At 54.5% G+C, this 25,023-nt stretch overlaps 3 protein-coding genes across 4 annotated transcripts; 1 reads left to right on the top strand and 2 right to left on the bottom strand.

The window, feature by feature from the left end:
* Positions 1–4,306: 4,306 nt before the first annotated feature.
* Positions 4,307–6,484, top strand: P2RY4 (pyrimidinergic receptor P2Y4; the record flags this gene model as incomplete). Its single annotated transcript, XM_080624915.1, has 2 exons — positions 4,307–4,353; positions 5,344–6,484. The coding sequence occupies exon 2, from the start codon at positions 5,360–5,362 to the stop codon at positions 6,482–6,484; it is 1,125 nt and encodes a 374-aa protein (XP_080481041.1). The 5' UTR covers positions 4,307–4,353; positions 5,344–5,359.
* Positions 6,485–8,450: 1,966 nt separating this feature from the next.
* On the bottom strand, positions 8,451–12,169 carry LOC308224852 (diacylglycerol O-acyltransferase 2-like; the record flags this gene model as incomplete). The annotated part of the gene is made up of 8 exons (XM_080625153.1): positions 8,451–8,605; positions 8,739–8,941; positions 9,019–9,193; positions 9,585–9,789; positions 9,908–9,978; positions 10,237–10,344; positions 10,418–10,546; positions 12,130–12,169. 8 exons carry the CDS (start codon positions 12,167–12,169, stop codon positions 8,451–8,453), a joined length of 1,086 nt encoding a protein of 361 aa, XP_080481279.1.
* A 1,837-nt stretch (positions 12,170–14,006) lies between these two features.
* On the bottom strand, positions 14,007–21,984 carry IGBP1 (immunoglobulin binding protein 1). Of its 2 annotated transcripts, none has more exons than XM_080624940.1 (6): positions 21,793–21,984; positions 21,344–21,652; positions 19,091–19,286; positions 18,093–18,178; positions 16,980–17,083; positions 14,007–16,721 (listed from the first exon to the last, which is right to left on the bottom strand). In XM_080624940.1, exons 1-6 carry the CDS (start codon positions 21,978–21,980, stop codon positions 16,576–16,578), a joined length of 1,029 nt encoding a protein of 342 aa, XP_080481066.1. In that variant the 5' UTR covers positions 21,981–21,984; the 3' UTR covers positions 14,007–16,575. The 2 variants fall into 2 exon arrangements, with proteins under 2 accessions (XP_080481066.1, XP_080481065.1); XM_080624939.1 differs by having other exon boundaries at positions 14,007–16,718.
* Between the last annotated feature and the right edge of the window lie 3,039 nt (positions 21,985–25,023).

Here is a 25,023-nt window from a genome sequence, read left to right as displayed (position 1 = left end):
CCTTCCTCCCCAAAGCAGTGGAAGGACCATGCTGAGCCCCACCAGCAAGGAGGGATGGGGGACATGGGAGATGTTGAGGCCATTTGGGAAGCAGGGACCACTTTGGACCTCAAGGCTCAGCCTTTTCAGGCAGCCTGCAAGGGCACAGTGGCAGCTGTGTCTGACCCAGCTCCGCACACCCTTGTGCCTTTGGCCTCATCCCTCCTCCCCAGGCTCAGCACTGGTTGGACAGCATTCCCAGATGACTTCTACAGCAGCTGCTCCTAAGGCGGCGGCACCATTTCATTACGGGATGCCCCTTGCTATTCCCATCCAGAATAAAGTCTCAGGAACGCTGGGGTGCAGGTGTGCAACGGCTCGTTCTGTGCACAGGCAAAGGGAGAGCACCAGAACATTGCCCCCCGCCTCCCACTGTTTACGCAGGGACCCTGCAAACCCCAGCCCTTGGGGCTGCCCTCAGTGGCAGGGTTCCCTTTGGAACGCACCGTTCCACCTGCTCATCCCAGCACACCCAGGGTCCCCCGGGCTCTCCCTCTGTGTCCGGGCACCCTCGGCCTGCCCCTGCACCACCCCTCACACCTCTGCTCCTCCCCAGGCCACCCCGCTCTTGGCCAGGGTCCCCAGCATCTCTCGGGGTGCACCCGTTCACCGCCGGCGTGCCCGTTCATCCCAATACCAACGCTTCTGAACAGCACACACCCTTCACCCGCCTGCACGCTCGCAAAGGAGTTGAATCCCTCGACCAGGCAGTGCTCTGCAGGCAGCGGGGGCACACGGTCCCCCCAAAACACAGGGAAACCCCAGCCCGTCAAGGCTCCGGCTGCTGCGGCCCTGGTTTTGGGGACACTATGCCCAGGCTGGCCTCAAGGTGGCAGTGGCCACCTTCGTCCCTAGTGTTGCCCCTCAGGGCTGGGATGCCAGAAGGGCAGCACCTTGGGGTGCGGGCACTGCGGGACCTGCGTGGACCCGTGGGGCAGGGAGGCTGCCATAGGGTGGGCGAGGGGCCATGGTCCCCACTGGCAGGGGGATGCGGTCCCTACGGATGAGAGGCTATGGCCCTCATGGCTGGACTCATGGTCCTCATGTGCGATGGGCGCTGGTCTCCATGGCCAAGGGTCCTTGCCTACAACAGGGAAAGGGCTGTGGCCCCATGGGTGAGACCCACGCGTCCCATGGTTTAGAGGCTGCTGCAGGGGCTGCAGATGGCCCAAGGCCTGCGAGAGCAATGGCCGGGATGGGAGCAGAGCGCGGCTGAGCCCTGCGGGCCGGGCAGGGACACGGGCAGGGCTCGCTGCGGGCTCCTGCCCCTCCTCTGCCCGCCTCCAGCCCTGCCTCTCCCGGGCACTTTGCTCCCAGCCGTGGGAGAGCAGGAGCGGGCACACGGCGCGGCAGGGCACGGCGGGGGCCGCCCGCAGCCCCTCCAGCATGGCCCCCGGCCCCGCGGCGGGGCCCCGCCGCTGAGAGCCGCCCCAGGCAGGTCCGCAGGTGAGCCGGGGCAGCCCAGGCTGGGCAGGGAGCAGCAGCGGGATGGCCGCACCACAGCCATGTAAAGGCAGTTGGGCACTGGGGGGACGCTGCGAGGAGCAGCTTTGGCCCTGTAAGGGATGGAGGTGGGAACCCAGGCGTGGGTGGGTGTGGGTGAGCCAGATCTCCCCGTCCCTCCAACATCCCCAGATCCCTCCGTGCATCTTCCTCCTTAACACACCACTGCCTTCCTCCATCACCGAGGGCCACTGTGTGGCCACCTCCGCTCCTTCATCTTCCTCTGCGCTTCCTCAAATTGCTGTTTCCCTGCAGGGCAAAGCTGCCCTTGGGCTGCTGTGGCTTAGCCAGATGCTCCGGGCTCCTGCCCTTCCCTGAGGAGGCAGAGGGTCAAGGAACAGCCCACCCAAGGGTGAAAGGAAACCCTCACGTCCCACCCAGCTGAGAAAGGGGTCACCTCAGCGCAGGGGATGTGGTGGGCAGAGACAAGCACCCGACCCCACTGGTGTCCTTGGGGAGGAGGCACCGGCACCCAGGCAGTGCAGCCGGGTCGTGCTTTGGCTGCTCTTGCAGTCAAAGGGAAGGATTGAAAAGAAATGAGGTCATGCTCCCCTTGTGCCGGGGCTTTGGCTGCACCAACCACGCGGCGATTAGGGACAAGGGTCCTGCTGCAGGAGGTTTTGCATAATTTCCCCTTGTTTTGCAATTTCCGAGCGCTTGGGTGAGAAGCAAAGCCCTGCTCTTCCCGTGCTCCAGCGGCAGCCGGTCCCAGGCTCACCCAGCGCCGAGCCCCTCAGCGGCTGCTCCCTCCCCTCCAAACCCTACGCTCTCGTCCCTCTCCAAAGCTCCTGTGCCCTACACCACGATCCCCGACCCCCATCCGGTCCTGCCAGCGCACAGGACTTTGGCTCCAGGGCAGAGTCTGCCGTCGGTCCTGCCCCACTCATTCATTTCATTGGTGCCTTTCTCACATCCCAGAAATCCACAGGGCAGGAATTCTTGGCCAGCTGCTGGGGCACCAGGGCTGGGGGCAGCCGCTGGCTCCCACTGGGGCCAAAGGACGGGTTCAGGCTGGCCATGGCCGTGGGGCCAGGAGCCAGGGCACAGCTCCTGTTCATGCGGCAAAGGGCCGAGGGCAGCATGTGCCCCCCAACCCATGGCCCCATGGCCAGCTCCTGCTGTTTTGCAATGGGGGGTGGCCACGCAGCGGGTTTGCAGGACCGTTCGCTGCTTCCCCGGGCACTGCAGTGGCCAACCTCCCATCTGTCTTCCCAGGAGGCTGTGCTTGCCATGGGGAAGGGATTTCCCAGCCTCACAGCCCTCCGGCATGCACGGGACGGGCAGGGTGGGAGCTGGCATCACATCCCCAGCTCCATGTCCTTTCCCTGCAGCACCTCCCATCTCTCCCACTCCGGCAGCGAATGCTTGGCTCAGAGATCACCTCCTTGAAAAGCCCACTCTGGAGGCGCCATGGCCAGGGAGAGCCTTGCTGGGGACATCAGCAAGGAACAGGAATGGGCCTGGTGGTGACGTGTCCTTGGGTGCACTGATGCAAGAAAGAAAACCCCTGCAGATACATTTTTATGCTGGTAAGATTCCACCCCAGGTTCTTCTTACACAGCTGCAATTTGCTTTCTCGGGGGGTTGGAACTAGGTGATCTTAAGGTCCTTTCCAACCCTCACCATTCTATGATGTGAATCAGCAAGTTAAACCACTGATAGTGATCATGACTAAGATGAGGAAGCAGCAAATCCGTTGTGATAAAGCTTGTCAAATGTCATCTTCTTTTGCATTTGTATTTTTCGGTGGTTATCCTCAAGGGAAGCTGACTTGGGAATGGTGAAACCGTGCTGCTGAGCACTGATGGTGCTTGGGCTTTATGTGCTGCCAGAAGCTGCGTAGATGCACGCTCTTCCAAGCAGTCTGGTACCATGAGCTGCCCAGGCTCTCTCCTTATGCATTTATCACACCAGATTTATGTTGCCTTCTTCATATCTTAGTTGATTGTTGACCTATGTCATGGGCATTGATTTTGGTCACTGAACCCTGCAGCGCCTCCGGTCTGGTCATGCTCAAGGCTTCGTGCTCACTTGGGAAATAAATCTCCCGGTGCATCATTTCTTCAGCAGCATCACAGCTTGGAGAGGCGCAGTCGCTGGGCTGGCACCAGCACAACCAGCACAGCACCCCAAGGGCCACTGCTGGCACCAGCGGGCAGAGGCTTGGGGTTTGCTACCAGCTCTTTTTCCCTCCCGGTTGTGGGAAAACAGAGTGAGTTGTTCCCACTGTTAATGTTTGATCAGGACCTGCCTGTTGCTCTCTGAACTCACCCCTGTAATAAAGCCAGGCTGCTGCCTGCACCAGCCGCGGCAGGAAGGAAGCTGCAGGGTGTTTGATGTGAGCCTGAAGCTCTGCCTCAGCCCACTCCTCAAACAGAGCGCGCGGAGGTGCGTGTGGCACCGAGGGACCGGTCCCGCAGCCTCCTGCTTGCCCATCTGCCTCCGAATTGGTTTATGATCATCTCTGTAAACCCAGGGATGTCTCTGAGGTGAGGCTGTGCAGGGAGAAGATGGATCACACCTCAGCTGACCCCGTGGGTACACCCTATGGGATGTTCCTGCCAACAGCGCTTGCCATGAGAAGCCACCCACCTGCACATCTCCATGGGAAAGGCAAGGGGCAAACAGGAGGGGGATGATGAGGGAGCCAAGGGATCAAGGAGGCTGAGAGGATGCATCCTGATGCCCATCACCTCCTGGGTGAGCTCTGGACCAACAGCGACCGGAGACGCACCAGCGCTCCCTCCGTCAGATACGGTTTGGGTACACCCTCGTCTCTGCCGGCAGCGTGGCAGACGCTCCTGCTCCCAGGTTACTCATCCGAGCATCCACCCTTGGCCAGCAGAAGTGGCTGATCCGGAATTGCTTTGCCAGGGATAGTGAGAGGTGTGGAGGGGCCAAGGCAGAGGCAGCCTTCACCGGTCCTTTGCTGGACACCACGATGGTGGCAGAAGCTCCTTCTTCCTTCAGGTGGAGTGGGCTCTGAACTCCAGACATCCTGAGACACGAACGCGACCCTTTGTCAGCTCACCCTCCTGCCTCAGCGCTGGGGCCCGATTTGCCCGGAGGATGAAGATCCCAGCCTTTGATCCTAGCACTGAGCAAAAGGAAACATCCTGCCTGCCCTGTGAACTTGCACTGCCTTGAGCTGGGATTTGGCTCCGGCGCAGCTCCTCTCTGCAAGGCTTAGATCATCCCTCTCCTACGGAGAATACCCAGCAGCTGGAGGCCCCTCACCGTCCAGGGACACTCACTCCCAAAGGCTCCTTTAACAGCCCCCCGAGGATTTCTCCGGGCCATAATATTCCCCCAGACAAGCCTTTCTTCTCCTCCTGCCTTTCTTCTGTCAAGGAGCCCTTTGGGACAAGCAGCATTGTCAGGATGGTGCCAATTAGGCTGAGCCGGCTTCCAAGAGGCTGTGCTGGCACCGGCCAGGGGCTGCTGTTGCTTATAAAGGTCTCATTGTTCGTCGCGCCGTGGGGCTGCTGCCCGGCGGGGCCGGCGTGGTCCTCTGTCTCAGGCACGCTTCCCGGCTCCACGCGGCGCTGGTGTCACTGCGCGCTGCTCAAAGGGATGACTAATGGGTGTCATTGCAGGGGCTGCGAAGGGGAGGATTTGTCAAGTCCCCCTCAGCTCCCCGCGAGGCCCAAACGCACGAGCTGAGAAAAACCAGAGAACCATCAAAGTGGCCGAAGCTCCTGGAGGGGGGGAAAATCTGGCATCTTTGGCTCCTTTCCATGCTTTGTGCCTGACAATGGTCGGGATCAACGACTAATGCACTTCTATTAACTGCTCCCCTAGATCCGGCTCGCGGAACATGGCCACTTCAGTGAGGACGTTCCCAGTTGCCCTGTGGACACTGACACCAGCTCCCTGGCTAGGAGGAAACGCCACCGCAGCGGCGGAGGCAAAGTGTGTCTTCAACGAGGAGTTCAAGTTCATCCTGCTGCCCATCTCCTACGGCATCGTCTTTGTGGTGGGGCTGCCCCTCAACTCCTGGGCGCTGTGGATCTTCATGTCCAGGATGAGGCCCTGGAACGCCACCACCACCTACATGTTCAACCTGGCTGTCTCTGACACACTCTATGTCCTCTCCCTCCCCACCCTGGTCTACTACTATGCTGACCGCAACAACTGGCCCTTTGGGCAGTGGCTCTGCAAGATGGTGCGCTTCCTGTTCTATGCTAACCTCTACAGCAGCATCCTCTTCCTGACGTGCATCAGTGTTCACCGCTATGTGGGCATCTGCCACCCCATCCGCTCCCTGAACTGGGCAAAGACCAAGTATGCCCGCATCATTTGTGTGGGTGCCTGGCTTGTCGTCACCATCTGCCTCATCCCCAACCTCATCTTTGTCACCACCAGCTCCAAGGGCAACACCACCCTGTGCCATGACACCACCAAGCCCGAGGAGTTTGACCATTACGTGCACTACAGCTCCTCCGTCATGGCCCTCCTCTTTGGGGGCCCCTTCCTAGTGATTGTCCTGTGCTACTGCCTGATGGCCAAGAGTCTTGGCAAGTCGAGCTTCTCCAGCCCCAGCCCCCGAATGCCCTCCTACAAGAAGCGCTCCATCAAGATGATCATCATCGTGCTCACTGTCTTTGCCATCTGCTTTGTGCCCTTCCACATCACCCGGACCCTTTACTACACCTCCCGCTACTTCCAAGCCAGCTGTCAGACCCTCAACATCATCAACTTCACCTACAAGATCACTCGGCCCCTGGCCAGCATCAACAGTTGCCTTGACCCCATCTTGTACTTCATGGCTGGGGACAAGTACCGGGGGCAGCTGCGCCGGGTGCCAGCCCATCGCCTCCGGACCATGCCCACCTGTGACCTGGCCCTGGTGTCCCCCTCCATGGAGAGCATCCTGGGTGGCAGCCACACTCCCAGTGACACCTGCGGGACTGGGACAGCACGGAGCAGAGGCAGGTGCTGAGGGGCCAAAGGGAATTGTAGTAACCTCATCCCTGGCCTCCACACGTTGCAGCCCCTCGGGGCTCCATGTGGGCACCCTGGCATCCGCAGGTCCCCAGACCTGCCCTGCCCAGCCTCTGCGGGGGCAGACACTGCAGGGCTGAGGGTCAGTGGCCATGGGCCTTGTCCCAGCCCTACCCTAGAATGCCATAGGAAGAGGGTGTTTGTGCCAGCAGGACAATGACCACCTTTGGGGGACCCATGAGAATGGGAAAAATGCTGAGAAATCCATTTTGGGAAGGCAGGCTGGTACCCCATCCAGGGGTGCTCCTGGGGATGTGGGGCACCAAAGGGGAGGGACACTGGTCCCTTCCTGGGCATGCACAGCCCTTCCAACCTGCTCAATAGCAATGTGGGGGGAGCAGACCGAACCTGGGGATGAAGCTGACTCTGGGTCCCCTGAGTACCTGGTGGAGGTTGTCAGAGGTGCCCCTGTGACACTGCTGGCCTTGGGAGAGGTAGGGAGGGATGCAGTATGCTGCCCATCACCCCTCAATAAAGCCCCTTCCCTTTTCTCTATGCTGTTTCTTCCTGTAAGAGGAGGGAGAGGGACCTTACCCCTTACCCCCCTTGCCCTATAAAGTGTCTGAAAGCGAAGGAAAGCCACCACCATTCATCCAGAGCGAGGAGCCAGAGCAGTGACACCTGCGGTGACGAGAGTCCTTGGGAATCTGCCTTTATGGATGTTTGCTTTCCAAATGTTTACTCAGCCCTTTTGTTTGACCAAGTGCCTACGCAGGCAGCAGACCAGAGATGGCTATCAGCACTGTCGACTCTCACACACCATCCGGGATGGGATAAGGGTGTCCCTGTCATAGGGAGCCCAGGAGGGACTGTCTCCCATTGCTCCCCATGGGTGCTGCCTGCAGTTGCCTAGGGAAAGGATGCTAATAGCACTATTGGGGTGTCACACACACCCCTCCATCCCCAGCCATGGCACTGGCCACACACAGCTACGTCCCACCAGGAGCTGCCCAGGTCACCTGGGGGGGAAGAGGTCCCCAGAGATGCCATGTCCCAGCCCCACATTCCCATCCCACCAGACAGGGATACATAGAGAGCCCCTTACTCACTGCTGAAGTGAACGCAGAGAAGACAACTTCCCTTCTAAGCCCAGTTAACACAGTACAAGCAGCTGCGGCATCTCACCTCCCATTATAGCTGAAGTGGCCCAGGTGGACCCTGGGAGCTGCTTGGTTACACCTGAGCCATGCAAGGGTCCCCATTAAGCACAGCCCCAGCCCTAGAGATGGAACTGCCAGCAAGGGGACATGGGTGGCAGGTTCACCCACATGGGAAGCGCAGGGTACAGCTGCAGTGCTGCTGATCCTGACCCTGCAACGCACATAGGAACAGCTGCAGGGTTGAGATTCTGTATTGGGTACAGAGATGGTGGAAAAGGCTCATCTGGGGCCAGAGCAACACCCACCGCTCACCCAGGGCCACATGGTATCGGCTGAGGCCACTTGTCCCCAAGTCCTGGAGTGTCCCTTCCAGGTGGTGATATCTCCCCAGCCTGGTCCCACTCACCATTGCGATGCTACCCCAAAGAGCCCATCTTGTTCCCTCCTCACATGACACCTCTTCACTCAGCTCATGGTGTCCTGGTTATCTTGAGGGAGCCATTCCCAGCACTGGCCCCGAGCCTTTCTCCATCCGTCCCCCCCATCAGCCCCACATCCTCAGGGGACACCCACAGCCCCTCCAAACCCCTTTCAAAGGGGACTCTTTCCCAAGTTCCCCTTCCCTTTGCTTCCTCCTCTCCTGCTTCCTGCTCAGATTTTCTGGCCAGAGGAGCAGAGGGCCAGTGTGGGGACCGTCCCCTGTGCATCCCCCGTGTGTCCCCCATGCCGGGATGGCTGAAATCCCCACCCACAAGAGCCACTGCCTTTGTGAGCCAGGATCTGGCCGCCGGCACCAAGCCGTGCTCAGAGGATGTGCAGCTCGTCCGTCTCCGACAGCCCATACTTGATCTTGTTCTCGTTGAAGAGCTTAAGCAGGGAACGGATATACATCTCGTGGTACATGTCCACCACCTCACTGCTCGGGTCCTCCATCTTGGGCACTGTCACTGGCTCCCCCACTGCCAGGAGAGGAGGAAGGTCAGGTTGGCCTGGCTTATTGGGGATACAAGCCTTTGTACAATACATTGCCTTCCAGCTCCTCCCCAGCTCCACTTTTTGGGTATCCCCTCCTCCCAGGCAGAAGATGCTCACCTACGGTGGTGATGGGTTTGGCATAGGGAAGGAAACCCCGGGACTGGATGGAGGTGAGGCCCCGACCGTAAAAGACACAGGGAGCGAAGCCCATCATCTTTTGGAAGCGCTGCTGGATGCTCCTCATCCAGCTTCCCTCCTCAAAGACCACCTGGCGAAAGAGGTCATTCTCCCCAAAGGAGAAGGAAGGGACGAGGTGGGCCCTGCGGAGGGAACATGGTGGGTGATGATGGGACGCCAGGACCCCCAGACTCCCACAGCGGCGCTGCTCGTGACCCACCCGTGCTGCAGGGCCAAGCGGACGAAGCCCTTACGGTTCTTCAGGGTGAGCGTGGTGATGCCCGGACGGCAGGAGAGCGACTCGGCCGCACCGCCGATGACGATGGCCACCGCGTTGCCGGTGCCGTTCTCGGACAGCAGGTACCCGATGGCACGGCGTGTCACTGGGCACAGCCCTGCAGCAGAATGGACCACTGGTGCTGTGGGACTGCCAGCCACTGCAGTGCTCGGGGACCCTCTGGGGGACCCCGCAAGGGACCCTGCATTGTGGGACCGTGCAAGGGACAGTGCAAGAGCTCCCCCTTCTGCGGTAGAGTTCCCAGAGTGGTGGGGTCCCCAGGAGCAGGCAGGGAGCAGGCAGAGCACAGAGGCCATCAGATCCGGGCTTCCCACAGATGGGACTGGGGAACCCCGCAGAGCTCCCTGCCCATGGGTACTGCACCCTCTGCTGCCTGGCAGCAGCAGAGTTGGGCAGGAGCGGGGCAGGCAGTGGCTGCATCCCTCAAGCCAGCACAACCAGCCATGCCTGCAGGGCAGCCCATGAGGTGAGCAACCACAGAGCCTCACCCCCACTCATCAGGTACTCCCTGAAGAGGGGCAACCGAAAGTTGCCGGCCAGGGTGGTGAGGAAGGGCCGGATGCCCGGGAACATCTCCTCAAAGCCCGTGGAGCCCGTGATGAAGTTGCAGAAGGCGCCAACGCAGAGGATGCCGTGAGGGTGGGAGCCAATGATGTAGTTGTGGCTGGGGGACAGGTCGTGTGTCTTCACCAGCTGTGGCGATAAAAGGGATTGTGTGGACATAACAGTGGCATGCTCTTTTAGCTGGTATCACCACCACCACCACCTGCATGAACATCCCATCCTGGCTCCCTGGCTCCCTGCACTGTACCTTCACAGGGAAATAATCCCGAAAGTGCCTCCACACGGTCCATCGACGCAGGCATGGCAGCCTCCTGCCACCTGCAAACCAGGGAGGGATCACAGGAGATGATGCCCACCCCAGTAGGCAGTGGGATCCACGGAAAACACTACCCACAGACCAGACCCACCGCATTCCTCTTCCCACCATGGGGATGATGATGGGGGAGAGGAAGGAAGGAGCAGGTGGAATGTGGTGCTCCCCAATTGCCATGCTGGGATGGACCCAGGGAAAGAGGGGACCCCATGCCCCATTCTGCTGCAAAGCAGGAGGAAAATGGGACCTGTGCCCATCCCCACCTTTCTCCGGTGTGTCCCAGTCAAAGATGATCCAGGCCAGGTAGAGAGCGGAGATGGGCCAGAAGCTGGTGAACACAAGGTAAATGAGGAGCAGCAGGCTGACGATCCCTGTGGGAGCAGGAGGGGGTGAGTGGGTGCATTCCTGCCTCATGGGACCCCCTGCAGTCCCCTACTCACTGACCCAGCAGCAGGAAGCTGAGCACCCACTGAAGGACGGAGAGAAGCTGGAGCCAGGAGCGGATATCCCGCTGCGAGGGCCAGGCTGCTGCGAGCAGGGTGCGCAGGGTGGCCTGGATGCTGGCGCGGCTGCCTGTGGGAAGGAACACAGCACCCAGCCCAGAGCAGCACAGGCTGGACCAAAGCTCCTCCACTGGGCTGGCAGTTGGTGAACCCAGGGGTACCTGTTGCTGCGGGGGCTTTGGGTGCAGCGGTGAGGTGGGAGGTAGGATGGAAAGGATGAAGCAGTTGGGTGAGGAGGGATGGGATGGAGGATGCTCATCCCCAGAGAGCTCTGGACCATGCCGGCTGCTCTCGGAACAGCCTTGTGCCGAGCAAGGGGCAGGCTGGGCACCCCTGGGCCCAAACAAGTCCATGAGCTTGGGTGCAGCACTGGAGCAGAGTGCAGTGGCACATCCCACACCGCACCCAGCTCCCCAAAGGCCAGGACCTTTCCCGTGTTCAGGCTCACAGAGAATTCGTGTCTTTCCCAGCTGGTGCAGCAGGGAGGCGCGGGGCAGTGTCCAGCCCCATAAGTGCCAAGGACTGTGGCCAGGCATCGAGCAGGGTGGCCGAGGCTGGCTGTCCCCACAGCTGTCCCCATGCAGCCCTGCCTGCAGCAAGGGACAATCCAGCAGCCGCAGCCGCTCCACTCCCCCCACCGCCCCCTTCCCTCCAGCCGACCTTGGTGAACCATTAACTGCCCCAGGCCAGGAGCCAGGATCCAAACTCCATGCATGGCCCCATCCCTCCTCCCCAAAACCAGCCCGAGGTGCCTGTTCTGCCCACGCACCGCTCCTGGCCAAAGGTCCGCTGTGCCCGAGACCACCCGGCAGCCACTGCTGCGAGTGCAAGCGAGCTACCTCTTGTGTCACAAGAGCCTTGTTTTCCAGGGAAAACAACCCAAAACCAGCATGTCGGCTGAGACAAGAGCAGACCTGTCCCCATGGCTCCCCAAGCTGGAGACCCATAGGTCTTCTGTGGGACCCCCAGCTCAGAGGAGAACCATCAAACCCCGGGTTCAGTGGCTGGTTCCACTCATCCTGGCTCAATCCAAGTCATGAATGGGACAACCAAAATAAACACCAGAGACATCACCAGTATTAAAGTGCTCCCTCATGCCCACCCCTGCTCACCCTCCAGAAGCCCTGCTGCCCTCACAGCCCTGCCTATGTCAATTTTCCAAAACCCTATTTGTTTTCCAGGGAAGATGCAAAGCTCTGCTGAGAAAACTCATGTCTACCAAAGAGCTGCTTTTCTTAGTTCCTTTTTCCAGCTCCTCTCCAAGCTCTCCATGAATGACCAGACCACAGAGAGAAAACAGAGAAGCCCCATGGGCTCTGCTGCTGGCCCCGTCTGCAGCCAGAGGAGCCTCTTCAAACCCAGGAAGTTGGACTCTACAGCCCAAGGCAGCAAGGAAAGATGAAGGGGAATTTGCAGCATTCTGGAGCATGCTGCAGGAGTAACATTACTGAATGCATTGTCAGAAATTAATTCCTATTGAGCAACTGTATGTTTTCCTCTGGTGCTGGGAACCCCAGATCGCTCCAAACACCTCCCCTTCCCCTAAGTCTAAAGCAGAAAGACAATAGTGACAACAAATGGCAATTGCCTGACCAGCTCCTCGCATCTCCAGAGCATCAGAAACCATTCAAATACATTTTGGAAATGTCTTACCACTAAGATTTTGAGAATAGGCTGCAATAATTGTTTTCATGGTGGCAGGGAGTTCTGCGCCAGCCTTTGGTTCTGCAGGTTAAAAGGTGAGTTTGGAAATGCCGGAGGGCGACTCTGTATCCAGCGGCTTTAACCAGCTGATCCAAGGTAAACTGTCCACTGTGGAGGGGAGCAGATGCGCTCCTGGTCCTGGCTTGCAGAGCAAGAAGAAGAGCTGGTGGTCCTTGGGAGGACGAGGAGTCACGCTGAGCGGTGAGGTGCTGCCGTGCCGAAGGACACCCACTGCTCGTCAGAAAGGCACTGCTGCCGGCACCAGCGGCGGCTCCGTGGGAACTGTCTTCCCCTGGGAATGGTACCGTCCGTGTGTTGGGTATTTCACAAACCCTGTTATGCTCTAAACGTCACCCCGAAGCTTCCCCTCTGTGGTATGGGAAGGCAGTCCATCTGACAGGCCTTGACCATCAGCCCCGGCATTGTCCCCTCCTCCTCCACCCCTAAGAGGGACACTGGAGTCAGCCAGCCCAGCCTGCTAGCCCAGTCAAAGTGCAGAGGAGTGGGGGACAAAAAAATGAGAAGAAAATGAAACAAAACAGCACAATAGCAGCACCGAGATGGGGCTTCAGTCCAACAGCCAAAGGAAAGGTGAAAATCCGCAGGAACTAGGTCACCGGAGCTACTTCTCAGGATCTACCTCTCCAGAAGTACTCACGAGGAAAAGCCAGCTACCACCAAAAGTAGGAAAGGAGTAAGTGCATGTGTAGGATTGTGTTGTTAAAAGTCTAAACCATGTTTCATGGGAGAGGTTTGGAACCCACAAAAACTCATCATCTGCTTTTGAAAGGACTCGATGTCTGGCAAAAAGGGTGCAATAGCATTCACTGCAGGCTACAGCTTCACAGGGGCAGGTTAGTTAAGAGCTGAGATTGCCAAGTATAAAACATTCAAGCTCTTCTGAAGCCTAGCTGGCCTCTCAGGTGTGCCTGAGTCACGCTAATAGGAAGGAAAACCCCCAAATTCCCTCGGAATCTCACTCCCTGGACACAAGAGAGTGCTCTGCTGATGAACCTGACCGCACCAAATCAGACAGTAAACACCTTGTGTCCTGCTCCAGGTAACACTGCCACACATGCAAGCAGCAGTGATGATTTCTCTGGGGTTTTATCCCAACATCTGTAAGACATTTAGAGTAACTGCAGCCTCAGCTGCCAGTCCCATGCTGGGCAACTCCAGGGCTTCCAGCCACGATTCCTCTTTCTTACCCAGTGACGTGCCTGTCACACACCAGGTCAGTGCCATGTAGGGCAGAACATTCATACTCTCCCTTCTCACTCAGTTCAGGATTAGTGCCAGCAGCTATTTAAACCAGTTTCAGAGGAATCCAGAAAAGGTTTTCACCCCTTCAGGGTTATTCTGGCAGTAGATTTCCAAGCACACTGATCACCAGTGCAGTACTTCACTTTTGAATATGGCACTGTTGGCCCCTGTAGGGCTCCCTGTATTTCACACTGTATGTGTTACAGCCATGTAGCCCCCATGTTACTTTTGTTATGAGCAAAAGGACAAGCATTTCTATTAAGGCATTTCTATAACGTGTAGTATCAGCATTTCAGGACATTGCCCTTAAAATACCTGATCTACTTCACATTAAAATATCCCCAACACTCCAGTTTGCACGCTCAGGAACAGCAGAATTCGCCTGTGGGAAGCTCATGGAGCACCCAGCCGTGCACGCGGATCTGCCTGCCAAGGTGAACGCATCCGACATTGACCATCTTGCATTCCCACCACCCCTGGTTGCTAGAAACCAGCTTTACAGTTTTGCTCTGGAAGAGCCTGGGATGAAGAGTGAGGGATTTTAACAACAGGAACTAGGCAGCACAAGAGATTTTATTTTGCTTATTAAATATTTATATATACATATTATTTTGCCGAGGTGAGCAGCTCCAGAGAGGACACTTCCAACACCAGAGCAATGAGAAACACCACGTGCAGGAGCCTCAGTTCTGAGCAGCGAGAGCCACCCAGGGAGCCTCAAGCCCTTGCTCAGCCTTGCCCAGGAGCAGGCAGCTCCGCTGAGGAGAGCAGCCTGAATGGGTGAAACCCAGGCCAGGAGCGCAGCGAGCAAGGCTGGCAGGCAAGGTGTGACACGGCAGTGTTGCCTACCAGGGGCTCGGATCAGGGATGTTCCTGAGAGGCTGCCTGGTCTAGCAAGTCCTGCTGACTTACTGCTTGGGGTCCATGTGGGTGCCAATGATACAGACAGCAGTAGCCTGGGAATCATTAAGAAGGACTACAGAGCCCTGGGAAAGGTGGTTAGGGGCTCTGGAGCTCAGACAGTTTTTTCATCGATCCTCCAGGTCAAAAGGGAGGACCTTGACAAGGCCAGGCAGATTGGGCAGGTTAATAAATGGTTAGAAGGGTGGTGCCATAGTCAGCGGTTTGGTTGCTTAGAACATGGGACTTGATTGGGAGGCCAAGTCTACTGAAGGCTGGTGGAGCTCATCTGACAAAAGGGAAGAACTGCTTTGATAGGAGACTTGCCAGGCTGGTCAAGGCAGCTTTAAACTAGATGTGTTGGTCAGGGGGGCATCATTCCATCCCAACACTCCCAAGTCAATTGCCAGCACCTTTAATAAATGCTTGAAGCCATGCAGAGCTATTTCAGCCACTCCAGCCAATGAGTCAGCTTCATTTGGAGCTCAGCTCAGATGCCTCTATACAAACGCCTGCAGTATGGGCAATAAGAGGAATAAGAGATCTGTACGTGGCTACAGGGATATGATATCACTGGCATCACAGAAACATCATGGGATGGCTCCTATGATTGGAGTGTTGGCGTGGAAGGTTATAGGCTCTATAGGAAAGACAGATCTGGCCGACAGGGAGCAGGAGTACCTATTTATGCCAGCCACAGGCTAGAGAGAATGGAACTCTGTCTGGAGACAGGCAATGAGAGAGTTTGTGGGTCAGGGTTAAAGGGAGAACAGCGATGGGGGACATTACTGTGGAGATCTGTTACAGACTGCCTGATCAAGAGGATGAAGCACTTTATAGACAGATAGGAGCAGCCTCATGCTCGCAGGCCCTTGTCCTCCTGGGGGACTTCAACCATCCTGGTATCTGTTGAAGGCATGGTACGGCCTGGCACAAGCAATCCAGGAAATTCCTTGACTGTGTGGAAGATAACTTCCTCTTGCAAGTAATACAGCCAACAAGGAGAGGAGCCATGCCTGGCCTCATGCTCACCAACAGGGAGGAACTGGTTGGAAATGTGATGCTCCAAGGCAGCCTTGGCTGTAGTGATCATGAGATGGTCGAGTTTAAGATGCTCAGGACAATGAGAAGGGCACGCAGCAAGTTCACTGCCCTGGACTTCAAGAGAGCAGACTTTGGCCTCTTCAGGCATCTGCTTAGTAAAGTTCCACAGGATACAGCCCTAGAGGGCAGGGGGACCCAAGACTGCTGGTTGATATTAAAGGATCACCTCCTCCAAGCTCAGGAGTTCTGCATCCCGACTAGAAAGAAATGCGGCAGGAGGGCCAAGAGGCCTTCATAGATGAATACGGAGCTGCTGAGGAAACTTAGAGGGAAAAAAGAAGCTCATAAAAGGTGTAAGCAAAGACAGGTGGCTTGGGAAGAATAGAGAGATGCTGCCCAGGAAGCTAGGAACCAGGTCAGGAAAGCTAAGAACCAGTTAGAATTACATCTGGCAAGGCATGTGAAAGGTAACAGGGAGGGATCCTATAGGCATGTAGCAAACAAAAGACAGACTAGACCACGCTACCCAAGTCTTGGAAGGCAGATGCAGGACTGTGAGAATGAAGACCTTAGGCCCACTGTAGGAGAGGATCAGGTTTGAGATCATTTTAAGAACCTGAATGTGCATGACTGGAAAAAGGGAAATACAACTCCCATTTTCAAGAAGGGGAAAATGGAAGACCCAGGGAACTACACCCCAGTCAGTCTCACCTCTGCCTGGCAAAATCTTGGTTTAGTGTGACATGGTTTAGTGTGTGGTGTCCCTACTCATGGCAGGGGGTTTGGAACTAGATGATCTTAAGGTCCTTTCCAACCTGAACCCCTATGATTCTATGATATATAGGGAAAAGAAAATAAATACATCCACCCACAATACAAAGAATCATTTCCAAATTCATGTACTTTTCTTCCAAGGACTTCCTCTGACTGGGAGAGCAGAGGCAGTCTGACCCCTTGGAAAGAACTCCACCTGACAGGAGCTCTGTGGCGTCACTGTACATAATCAGTGCACTCAGTCCGACGTTTAATGTTAACCAAAACAAGCAGTCATGTTTACTCATTCAATTCCCTGCCTCCCAGAGAAGCCATGGATACCTCTGCATATGTACAGTGTCTTTACTCCTATACTGCCAGGACACTGGCTGTTCTTACAGATTTCCAGGACATGCTCCCTCTGCAGCAAGAGCATCAGCCCATGTTATGCCGGTTGCCATAGCCTCTTGGGTGTGTATCTTTCCAGTCATCCATGTTCCGAGCTTTCTGAAGAGTTTCCTCGTCATCCTCCTCCTCTTTTTTCTCCTGCTGCTTCTGCAACTCTTCATCAGTTAGACCTGCTGAAGTCAAGAACACGAGTGAGGGGCAGTAGGACAGTGGAAGATCCATAGTCAAGCTCTCAAAAGCCGGTCTGGACAAAAAGCAGGAATTGCCAAATGAGCAGCCTAGTAATCCAGTTATTCTCATAGCCGTATGAAGCCAGCTCTTACTCTTCCTCAGTCAGCGGGTGCTTTACACTCTGAACACATCCCCATTCACCCTCCCTCCAAGAGACTTCCCAAGTTCTCCATTCCAATCTTTGCTTTGCCACTCTGTACCTGGAGGCGTGCTCTGACCAGACACCACTCCTTGCCTTCTCCGCTGGTCGTACCAGTCATCCACAGTCATCACAGGCAGGCTGGGATAACCAGCACCAAACACTCTACAGGAAGAGATGGACAGTCAAAGAAGGCACTTGACAGTGCTATGAACGAGCAGAAACATAGACAACCCTGCAGAGAACTACTCTGTAATCCAATCTGTACTAACAATATAACGCATGTTACCAAAGAGGGCTTGAGAACATTTTTCTACAGCATGGCCCTTCAGCAAGGCTTGCTCGTAACCCAGCCATAGCAGCATTTAGAGAGTTCACCCTGCTAATTTAGAAAGGCGAGGATTGTTCTATTCACAAATCACTTTGCCAGCCCAAAGGAGTCAGTACAGCTTGCCAAGGAGGCCCCAAGAACTGAGTTAGGCACAGCTTGGCTAAACAGATATACGGAAGGCTCAGGGCAAATAGTGTCAAAAGCATGACAAGAAATCTGGTTTCTATCCCAACTTGGACTTTAGCTGCCACAATCCTCACAAGAATCTCACGGTGTCACAAAATATTAAGATCTGGATAACCTGTAAGGCTAGGGAAAGCCTTACAGTTGAAAACCATACTACCATGACTGATTATTCTCTGGTAGGCATCACATCTTCCCAGCTCCCCAGATCACTTATTTGAATTCACTGAAATGTTCTAGAGTTTACACTAGATAAAGAGATCACATGCGCTTTTCACTACTGGTCTCTTTATTTTAAGAGTGAAGAGCAATCCTCTTCTATCCCCCATAGAGGTTAGAGGGGCAGATAAACATTGCCTCTCCACAGCTTACCAACCAGCAAGCACATGGCCTATAAATTAAGAGTAATATCTGCTAAATACGATCTCCTCTGCCATCCCAACAGGAGGAAACAGCATCAGCCAAGACACTGCAGCATGCTGGTAACAGAAGAAATCAGAAAAAGTTCAAGAAACGCATTAGATGTTCCCCTCACCCACTACCCAGATGCAAAGCCTGAAAGTAACAACTGGTTTTGTGCATTTCAAAGAGTATCTGAGTCTTAACATGAGGACAGAACACTGCCTCGTACCGCTTCTAAATAATCAGAAACCAACATACTTATTCTGCATAGCATCCCGGGTGAGAATGAAAGGCTTCATTGGAGGCCTGACTTGCCGAGAAGTACCGTGTGGTGGTGCTGAAGACTGAAGATGTAAACAAGAGTCACAAAATAATCATGTAAATGAGAATCCCTTTCTCTGCTTCCCACCCCAAACAAGTCATTAGAGGTCTTGTAGAAGAGAAACGCCTCTGCTGTCAGAGCAACATCCCAAAATGGACAATTCACACCTTAATCCAGTTTAAATCATGAGCTCCATCTGTGAGCTGCTACAAATCACTTCCCTTTGCGCCTTAGTTACATCCGCTCTGATCAAAACACACAGCTGACAAAGCAAAGCCATATCAGTTCAGATCAAAGCTTGAAATACAGCTTATTTTTTCCCAGAGATCAAACACAATACATTCTGAAGCAAGCAGAGCTCATCATTCCCGATGATATCACCCAGGGCACTACAGAGGAGCAGAGTTCTGCAACACCAGTAATGAACTGCACAAACCAGCTGCGCCAACCAAGCTGGACTACGGTCTATGTCAACACATTATGATTTTTCATTTCTAGACAGACGTTTTAGATGAGTAACACAGCCCAGGAACACTATTCTACACAGGAATTGCAGGTCTACAAGAAGCTTTCATCATTCAGAACAGGCATTTCTTTCTGTAACACCTGGACACCTCGTACATCACAAGTATAGGTTTGAAAGAAATCACAAAGGTCTCTTTTAATTTACAAATGTAGTTACTTCTTTAGAAGTAGAGTTCTAGAGTTAAGGGTCTGGCAGAAGACAGCAAAGGGGAGGAAAGCCTTTGCACGCAGACTGATTCAGCTCTGATACTCAGTGCTCTATCATTCTGCAAAACATGACTGTCTAGAACACAGGGTAGGAGCGGACAGTGACCAATTAAAAAAAAATCAGACACTGCCTAGTCACAGTGAAAACAAATCCCTACTGCTTGTGCTGTGATCAACCTGCAGCTCAAGAGAGATCTCATACCTGTTTTGCTGTACCTCTGCTCCTCAATATGACTATTTCTTGGTCAACACTTTCAATTTCCTCCAGGCTGGTGTTGATCCATTTCTGGGTTTGTAGGATATAAAACGCCCGTATCTGCTCCTCATCTGCTTGCCCGCTGTCCACAGAATTTTTCATAGAGGCCAACCTGTTTTCCAGTTCCTTCTTCTGCTTATATCTGTCTCAAAGAGAAGAGAATTAAATCATTAAATTACTTTTCTATAACCCAGCCTGGATACTGTGATTTCTAAAACAATTTCCTGTTTCTTGAAATTCAGTCAAATGTAGCCAGAGAACCAACTCCTGCCTCAATTCAACTCAAACTTGCCTACCCTGTTCAAATGCTCTTCACAGAAGTGCCAGCTGCTGCTCAGTTCTCCTCAGGGTATGTAAGTCCCAGACATTCATAAATCTCCTCATGTCTTTGACTAATTTCTTGGTGTAAGGAGAACTCATTTAACAATTGAGTAAGACTCCTGTAGAAATAAAGCAGACTTACAGGTATGTACCCATTAAGAGGAAGAGGAGCACAGGCAGCACCAGATGATACCAGTTGTCATTTACTGATGACCTGTAACGATGCATAAGCAGGAGGCACTGTGGGGATCCATCTCCCCACCTCATCTGATTGACAACAGAAGGTTTTTGACAAATGAAAACTATAGCCATCAGAAGAGTTTCAATCTGCTTAAGAAAGGCTTTGAAAATGCACAGTTATATACCTATATGCACCACCAAAATACTTTGTTCCCATCTACGCCATCACTTCCATCTGTCAACTCAAATTCAGACATTACATAGGATCTTTACTACTCTGTGTAAGAGGTTTAACATGATTTCATGTTTTTAAAAGTAAAATTATACAAAAAAGGAGAGGTTGTGATGAATTACTGCTGTAATTTAAGTATCTCCTGTCTGTAAAAAGCAGCTTTAAGATACTTTTAATGTATGGGTGCCTCTGTCAATTTATTTTTTTTTTTGCTCCTAAAAGTTGAGCAAACCTGGAAAATTAAACCTTCTGCAAGCCTGGCAACATTTGTCTCCTAGAGAAAACAGCGAAGGAGTCAGCAAATGATGAGTTAATGGCCTTATAAAAGCAATGTGATAGTTATATTGAGTTGCTTCTACATGACAGAAAGACTGAGCTTGTAAGGCAGATTAAAACACTCCCCTATTTCTGTCTTGGGTGTTTTTGTGTGCGCAGGTACATCATGCACTTCCAGGCTAAATCCTGCTACCTGAATCCTGCTACCTGAAGAACAAACAGTAACAATCAAGGATTGGAAACCTACAGGAGCTGAAAGAACAAGGAGCATACAAGAGGTCTTCTGAAAACCAAACCCATTCACAACTGCTCCACAAGGAGGCTGAAAACCACATCATAACTGGGCAGGCCCATCCTGCAGCACAGCAAACTGAAGGGATGATACAGGCCTACGTGGCAAGATGTTTTTCATGCAGGCCATGTGTTTTACTGAAAACAAATATAACTGCAAGGTGTCTCACCCTGATCGTGTACCAACCCGCTTGTGACAGAACTCACAACGCAGGCACCTCCTGTTTGCCTTCCAGTGGACGGAGTCATGGTACAGGCAAATACCAGCCCACAGCAAGTGGGGACTTCACATGTAACCAAAGCCCAACCTGCAGCACTAACAAAGCTCGCCTGGAAGGAGATGTTCAGCTCTGAAAAGGCTTTGCTGTGCTGATCCCAAAGGTCCTGTCATGTTCTAATAGCCAAAACCCACCTCAGTTAGGTTAATATCTAGAATATAAATCATATTTTTGTATCCATGCAATTCAAGCAGCTCTCCAGCCCAGCCTGGGCCTTTCAGTGCTACCACAAGAAGCAACAACTTGTCAAAATGCCCAGCTAAAGCATAACAAGGAGACATCAATCACCTCTGTTTCGAAGACGTAATAAGCCCATTGGTAGGTAACTTCCAGCATGGGTGGCAGTATGCTCTTAGCAGCAATTAAAGCACCAGCCAGAAGAGCTTTCATGCAGTTCTTCAAAGACCAGAAATCAAAGGTATAAATGCACCTCAGCAGTCACTAAATAATAGGTGGTGGAGATCTGAAAATGAATGCTTTACAATCAAGTGTATTCCTGTATCAAGGAAGGCGCTTACTTCTTCGCAGTCCTTGTCTGTACAACCGTGCACTGCCCCAGGCTCTCCCCTTCTCTGAAATCGATTCCCAGAAGCCTTTAAACACCACAAAACAAGAACCTACCTTTCAATTTTGGCTTGCCTGCTCGACGCCATGGCCACCAGTTTGTCCTGGACGGCAGCAGGGCTCCTCCGGGGCGGGCTCCTGTCCGCCTCCTCTGCCGGGGGGCTGGTGGCGGGGGGCAGGTGGAAGCTGCCCAGCCCGTAGCTCTTGCAGAGCTTGAGGAAGCTCCAGAAGTGGGCCCGGGCACTCTCGAGGTGCTCCAGCCTCTTGCTCAGGTCCACCTGCTTCAGCGTCATGGCCCCCAGCAAGGCGGGCAGCAGCAGGTACTTCAGATCTGCCGAGGCGATCTCCTCCAGATCCTCGTTCTCGCTGCAAGGGCAGAAACGAGCCTCACGATCCCGCTCCCTCTCCACCCCACCTGGGCCTGGCCAAGCCCCGAAGGCTGGAAGACCCTCGCCCCGCCTCACTGGGTGCTCCCAGGCCCAGGCTCATCCCTCCCCTCCGCTCACCTGAACAGGTCCAGCTGCGCCACCATGGCGTTCGCCCTCCGCAGGACGTCCAGCCCCTGCCGCACCTTACCCTGCACAGCCGGGCTCCCCGAGGACGGCGCGGTGTCGGTCTCCAACTCTTCCCAGAGCTGCCAGCCCACCGCCAGCAGCTCCGCCAGCTTCTGCCCCTCCTCAGCACCCTCCGCCATGTTGAGCTGGGAACCGGATACCAACAAATCCCTTCCGGTGGGTACGAGCGACCCCGCCCCTCCCGCCATCTTTGTGAGGGCAGAGCGAGAGTGCCGCCATCTTGGTGAGGGCACTGCGGGGGTGCCGCCATCTTGGTGAGGGCACTGCGGGGGTGCAGCCATCTTGGCAGCTGGGGCTCAGCTGCGCCGGGGCTCCTCGAGTTTCGACTGGTTGCTTAGCTCCTTCTTACAATATCTCCGACATTTAAAAGGAAATAAAGCAGGTAAAGGTTAAAGCTGGGGGTTTAGGATACGATAAACAAGCAAATAAAGATAAACTGACAGAGGGGAGAATTAGCTGAGACACTAGGAAGTTGTTCTTCCCAATGAGGGTGCTGAGGCGCTGGCCCAGGGTGCCCAGAGAAGCTGTGGCTGCCCCATCCCTGGCAGTGTTCCAGGCCAGGTTGGACACAGGGGCTTGGAGCAAGCTGCTCCAGTGGAAGGGGTCCCTGCCTGTGACAGGGGTTGGAACTGGATGAGTTTTAAGGTCCCTTCCAACACAAACAATTCTGTGATTGTTTCTATGATGTTGCTCCCTTAGAAACACACGAATTTGACCTATGTGTGAGAAATGTGATAGTAATTCAGGGCCTGCTGGAAGCACTCAGACTCCAAGAATGAACCAGTTTACTCTGTTTTCTTTATACCTACTGAGATAGGCCAATAAAAAGTCACTCATAAGAACTAGAAATGCTGTGGGTTCAGATGCTCGCCCAGTGTGCCCTGAGTATCCCCCAGTGCTGTGACTCTCCTGTCTCCTGGTAATGGGAGGTATGGCAAGAACTGACTCTCATTCTGTGCTGTTCCTGCATGCCAGGCAGGAGGTAAACAGCAATGCTGTGTCCAGCAGTGTGGTAAGTAATGGGTATTATGACTGGAAGTGGACTGGGGCCAGGACAGCCTTTTGATCTCCAGTAGCATGCTTTGGCATATCCAGCAATTGCAACCAGCTCACCTCTATCAGAGCAATACCCCTCTCAACACAGCACATTTCACCTTCATATGTATTAGTTAAAAGCTACAGTACACCAATCACATCATCACCCTCTGTAACCACAAAGATTCAACATTTCAGCAGCACTGGTAAGGATCAGAGCAAAACAGACTGCTGGAGTGAGCTCCTCCAGAGTGTTATCCTTAGTGTTACACAGAGACTGTCAGAGCACTTCACAGATCACCCTCCCATAGGATATCTATGTTTAATCTTTAGCAAACATCTCCTTAGGGTGTTCTCAGAGACCTCCACCTCTCAGAGGGGCTCACAGGCTTGCTTTCCAAGTAATTGTGAATAGGTTGATGATGGAGCAGTGTATCTCAGCTGCCCTCTCCTGCCCTCAAAAGTAGGGCTGGTGGGAGCAGAGGTAGTTTTGGCCCCGGTTGTTGGAGGCAGCATAGGGCAGGCCTTGAGCAGCACATTACTGTGACTCACCAGGGAAGCTAGACCAAGAGACTAGGAAATCCATGCGAGAACTGGCTTCCTGTGAGCTGTAGAAGGCTTTCCCTCTAAGACCCAAGTGGGTTGGCAGGTTGGAAGCTCCTGAATCTCCTTGCTAGGAGCTATTCAGCCCCGATTTTATCTGCTGTCCCAGCTGTTCAAGAATAGGTTTCATTTATACCTTGGGAGCATGAAATGAGTAAGGGTGAGTGACCAGATTTCCTTGCAGCCTGCTCTCCTGCACATGCCCACATGTGTTGTTCTCCTCCTGCCTGAGGTCCACCTGGCAGGACATGGGTTTTTGAGCTGCCCTTTGCAATTACAGAGTTAATGTTCTCAACACAAGGGAAAAATAAATGCTTCTTTGGAAGGCATAATTACCCAGCAAGTCCCTGTTGACACCACAATGATCCTCAAGCTGGAAACGACAGGAATAGTAGCTGTGATTAGTCCCACTGCATGTGAAAAGGGGGAGTTCCCAAAGCATTGGCAAGCTGGGACCAGTCCCACTCCCCAGGTCTGCCAGATGTCTTGGTGAGGGAGGTGGGAGATGCTCACCTACGGTGGTCATGGGCATAGGGATGGAAACCCTGGGACTGGATGGAGGTGAGGCCCTGGCCATAGAAGACACAGGGAGTGAAGCCCATCATCTTTTGGCAGCAGTGCTGGATGCTCCTCATCCAGCTTCCCTTCTCAAAGACCACCTGGCGAAAGAGGTCATTCTCCCCAAAGGAGAAGGAGGGGACAAGCTGGGCCTCTGCAGTACTCAGGAACCCTCTGAGGGAACCCGCAAGGGACCCTGCATTATGGGACCATGCAAGGGACAGTGCAAGAGCTCCCCCTTCTGCGGTAGAGTTCCCAGAGTGGTGGGGTCCCCAGGAGCAGGCAGGGAGCAGGCAGAGCACAGAGGCCATCAGATCCGGGCTTCCCACAGATGGGACTGGGGAACCCCGCAGAGCTCCCTGCCCGTATCCTGAGTATTCTGCTGCGAGGGCCAGGCTGCTGCGAGCAGGGTGCGCAGGGTGGCCTGGAGCTTAGCACAGTTCCCTGTGTGGAGGGACACGGCAGCCAGCCCAGAGCAGCACAGGCTGGACCAAAGCTCCTCCACTGGGCTGGCAGTTGGTGAACCCAGGGGTACCTGTTGCTGCGGGGGCTTTGGGTGCAGCGGTGAGGTGGGAGGTAGGATGGAAAGGATGAAGCAGTTGGGTGAGGAGGGATGGGATGGAGGATGCTCATCCCCAGAGAGCTCTGGACCATGCCGGCTGCTCTCGGAACAGCCTTGTGCCGAGCAAGGGGCAGGCTGGGCACCCCTGGGCCCAAACAAGTCCATGAGCTTGGGTGCAGCACTGGAGCAGAGTGCAGTGGCACATCCCACACCGCACCCAGCTCCCCAAAGGCCAGGACCTTTCCCGTGTTCAGGCTCACAGAGAATTCGTGTCTTTCCCAGCTGGTGCAGCAGGGAGGCGCGGGGCAGTGTCCAGCCCCATAAGTGCCAAGGACTGTGGCCAGGCATCGAGCAGGGTGGCCGAGGCTGGCTGTCCCCACAGCTGTCCCCATGCAGCCCTGCCT

This window comes from Psittacula echo (assembly GCF_963264785.1).
Source record: "Psittacula echo genome assembly, chromosome: 8".
NCBI lineage: Eukaryota > Metazoa > Chordata > Aves > Psittaciformes > Psittacidae > Psittacula > Psittacula echo.
Note: the sequence above shows the minus strand (reverse complement) of the source record. Positions and strands in the feature narration are given on the sequence as shown.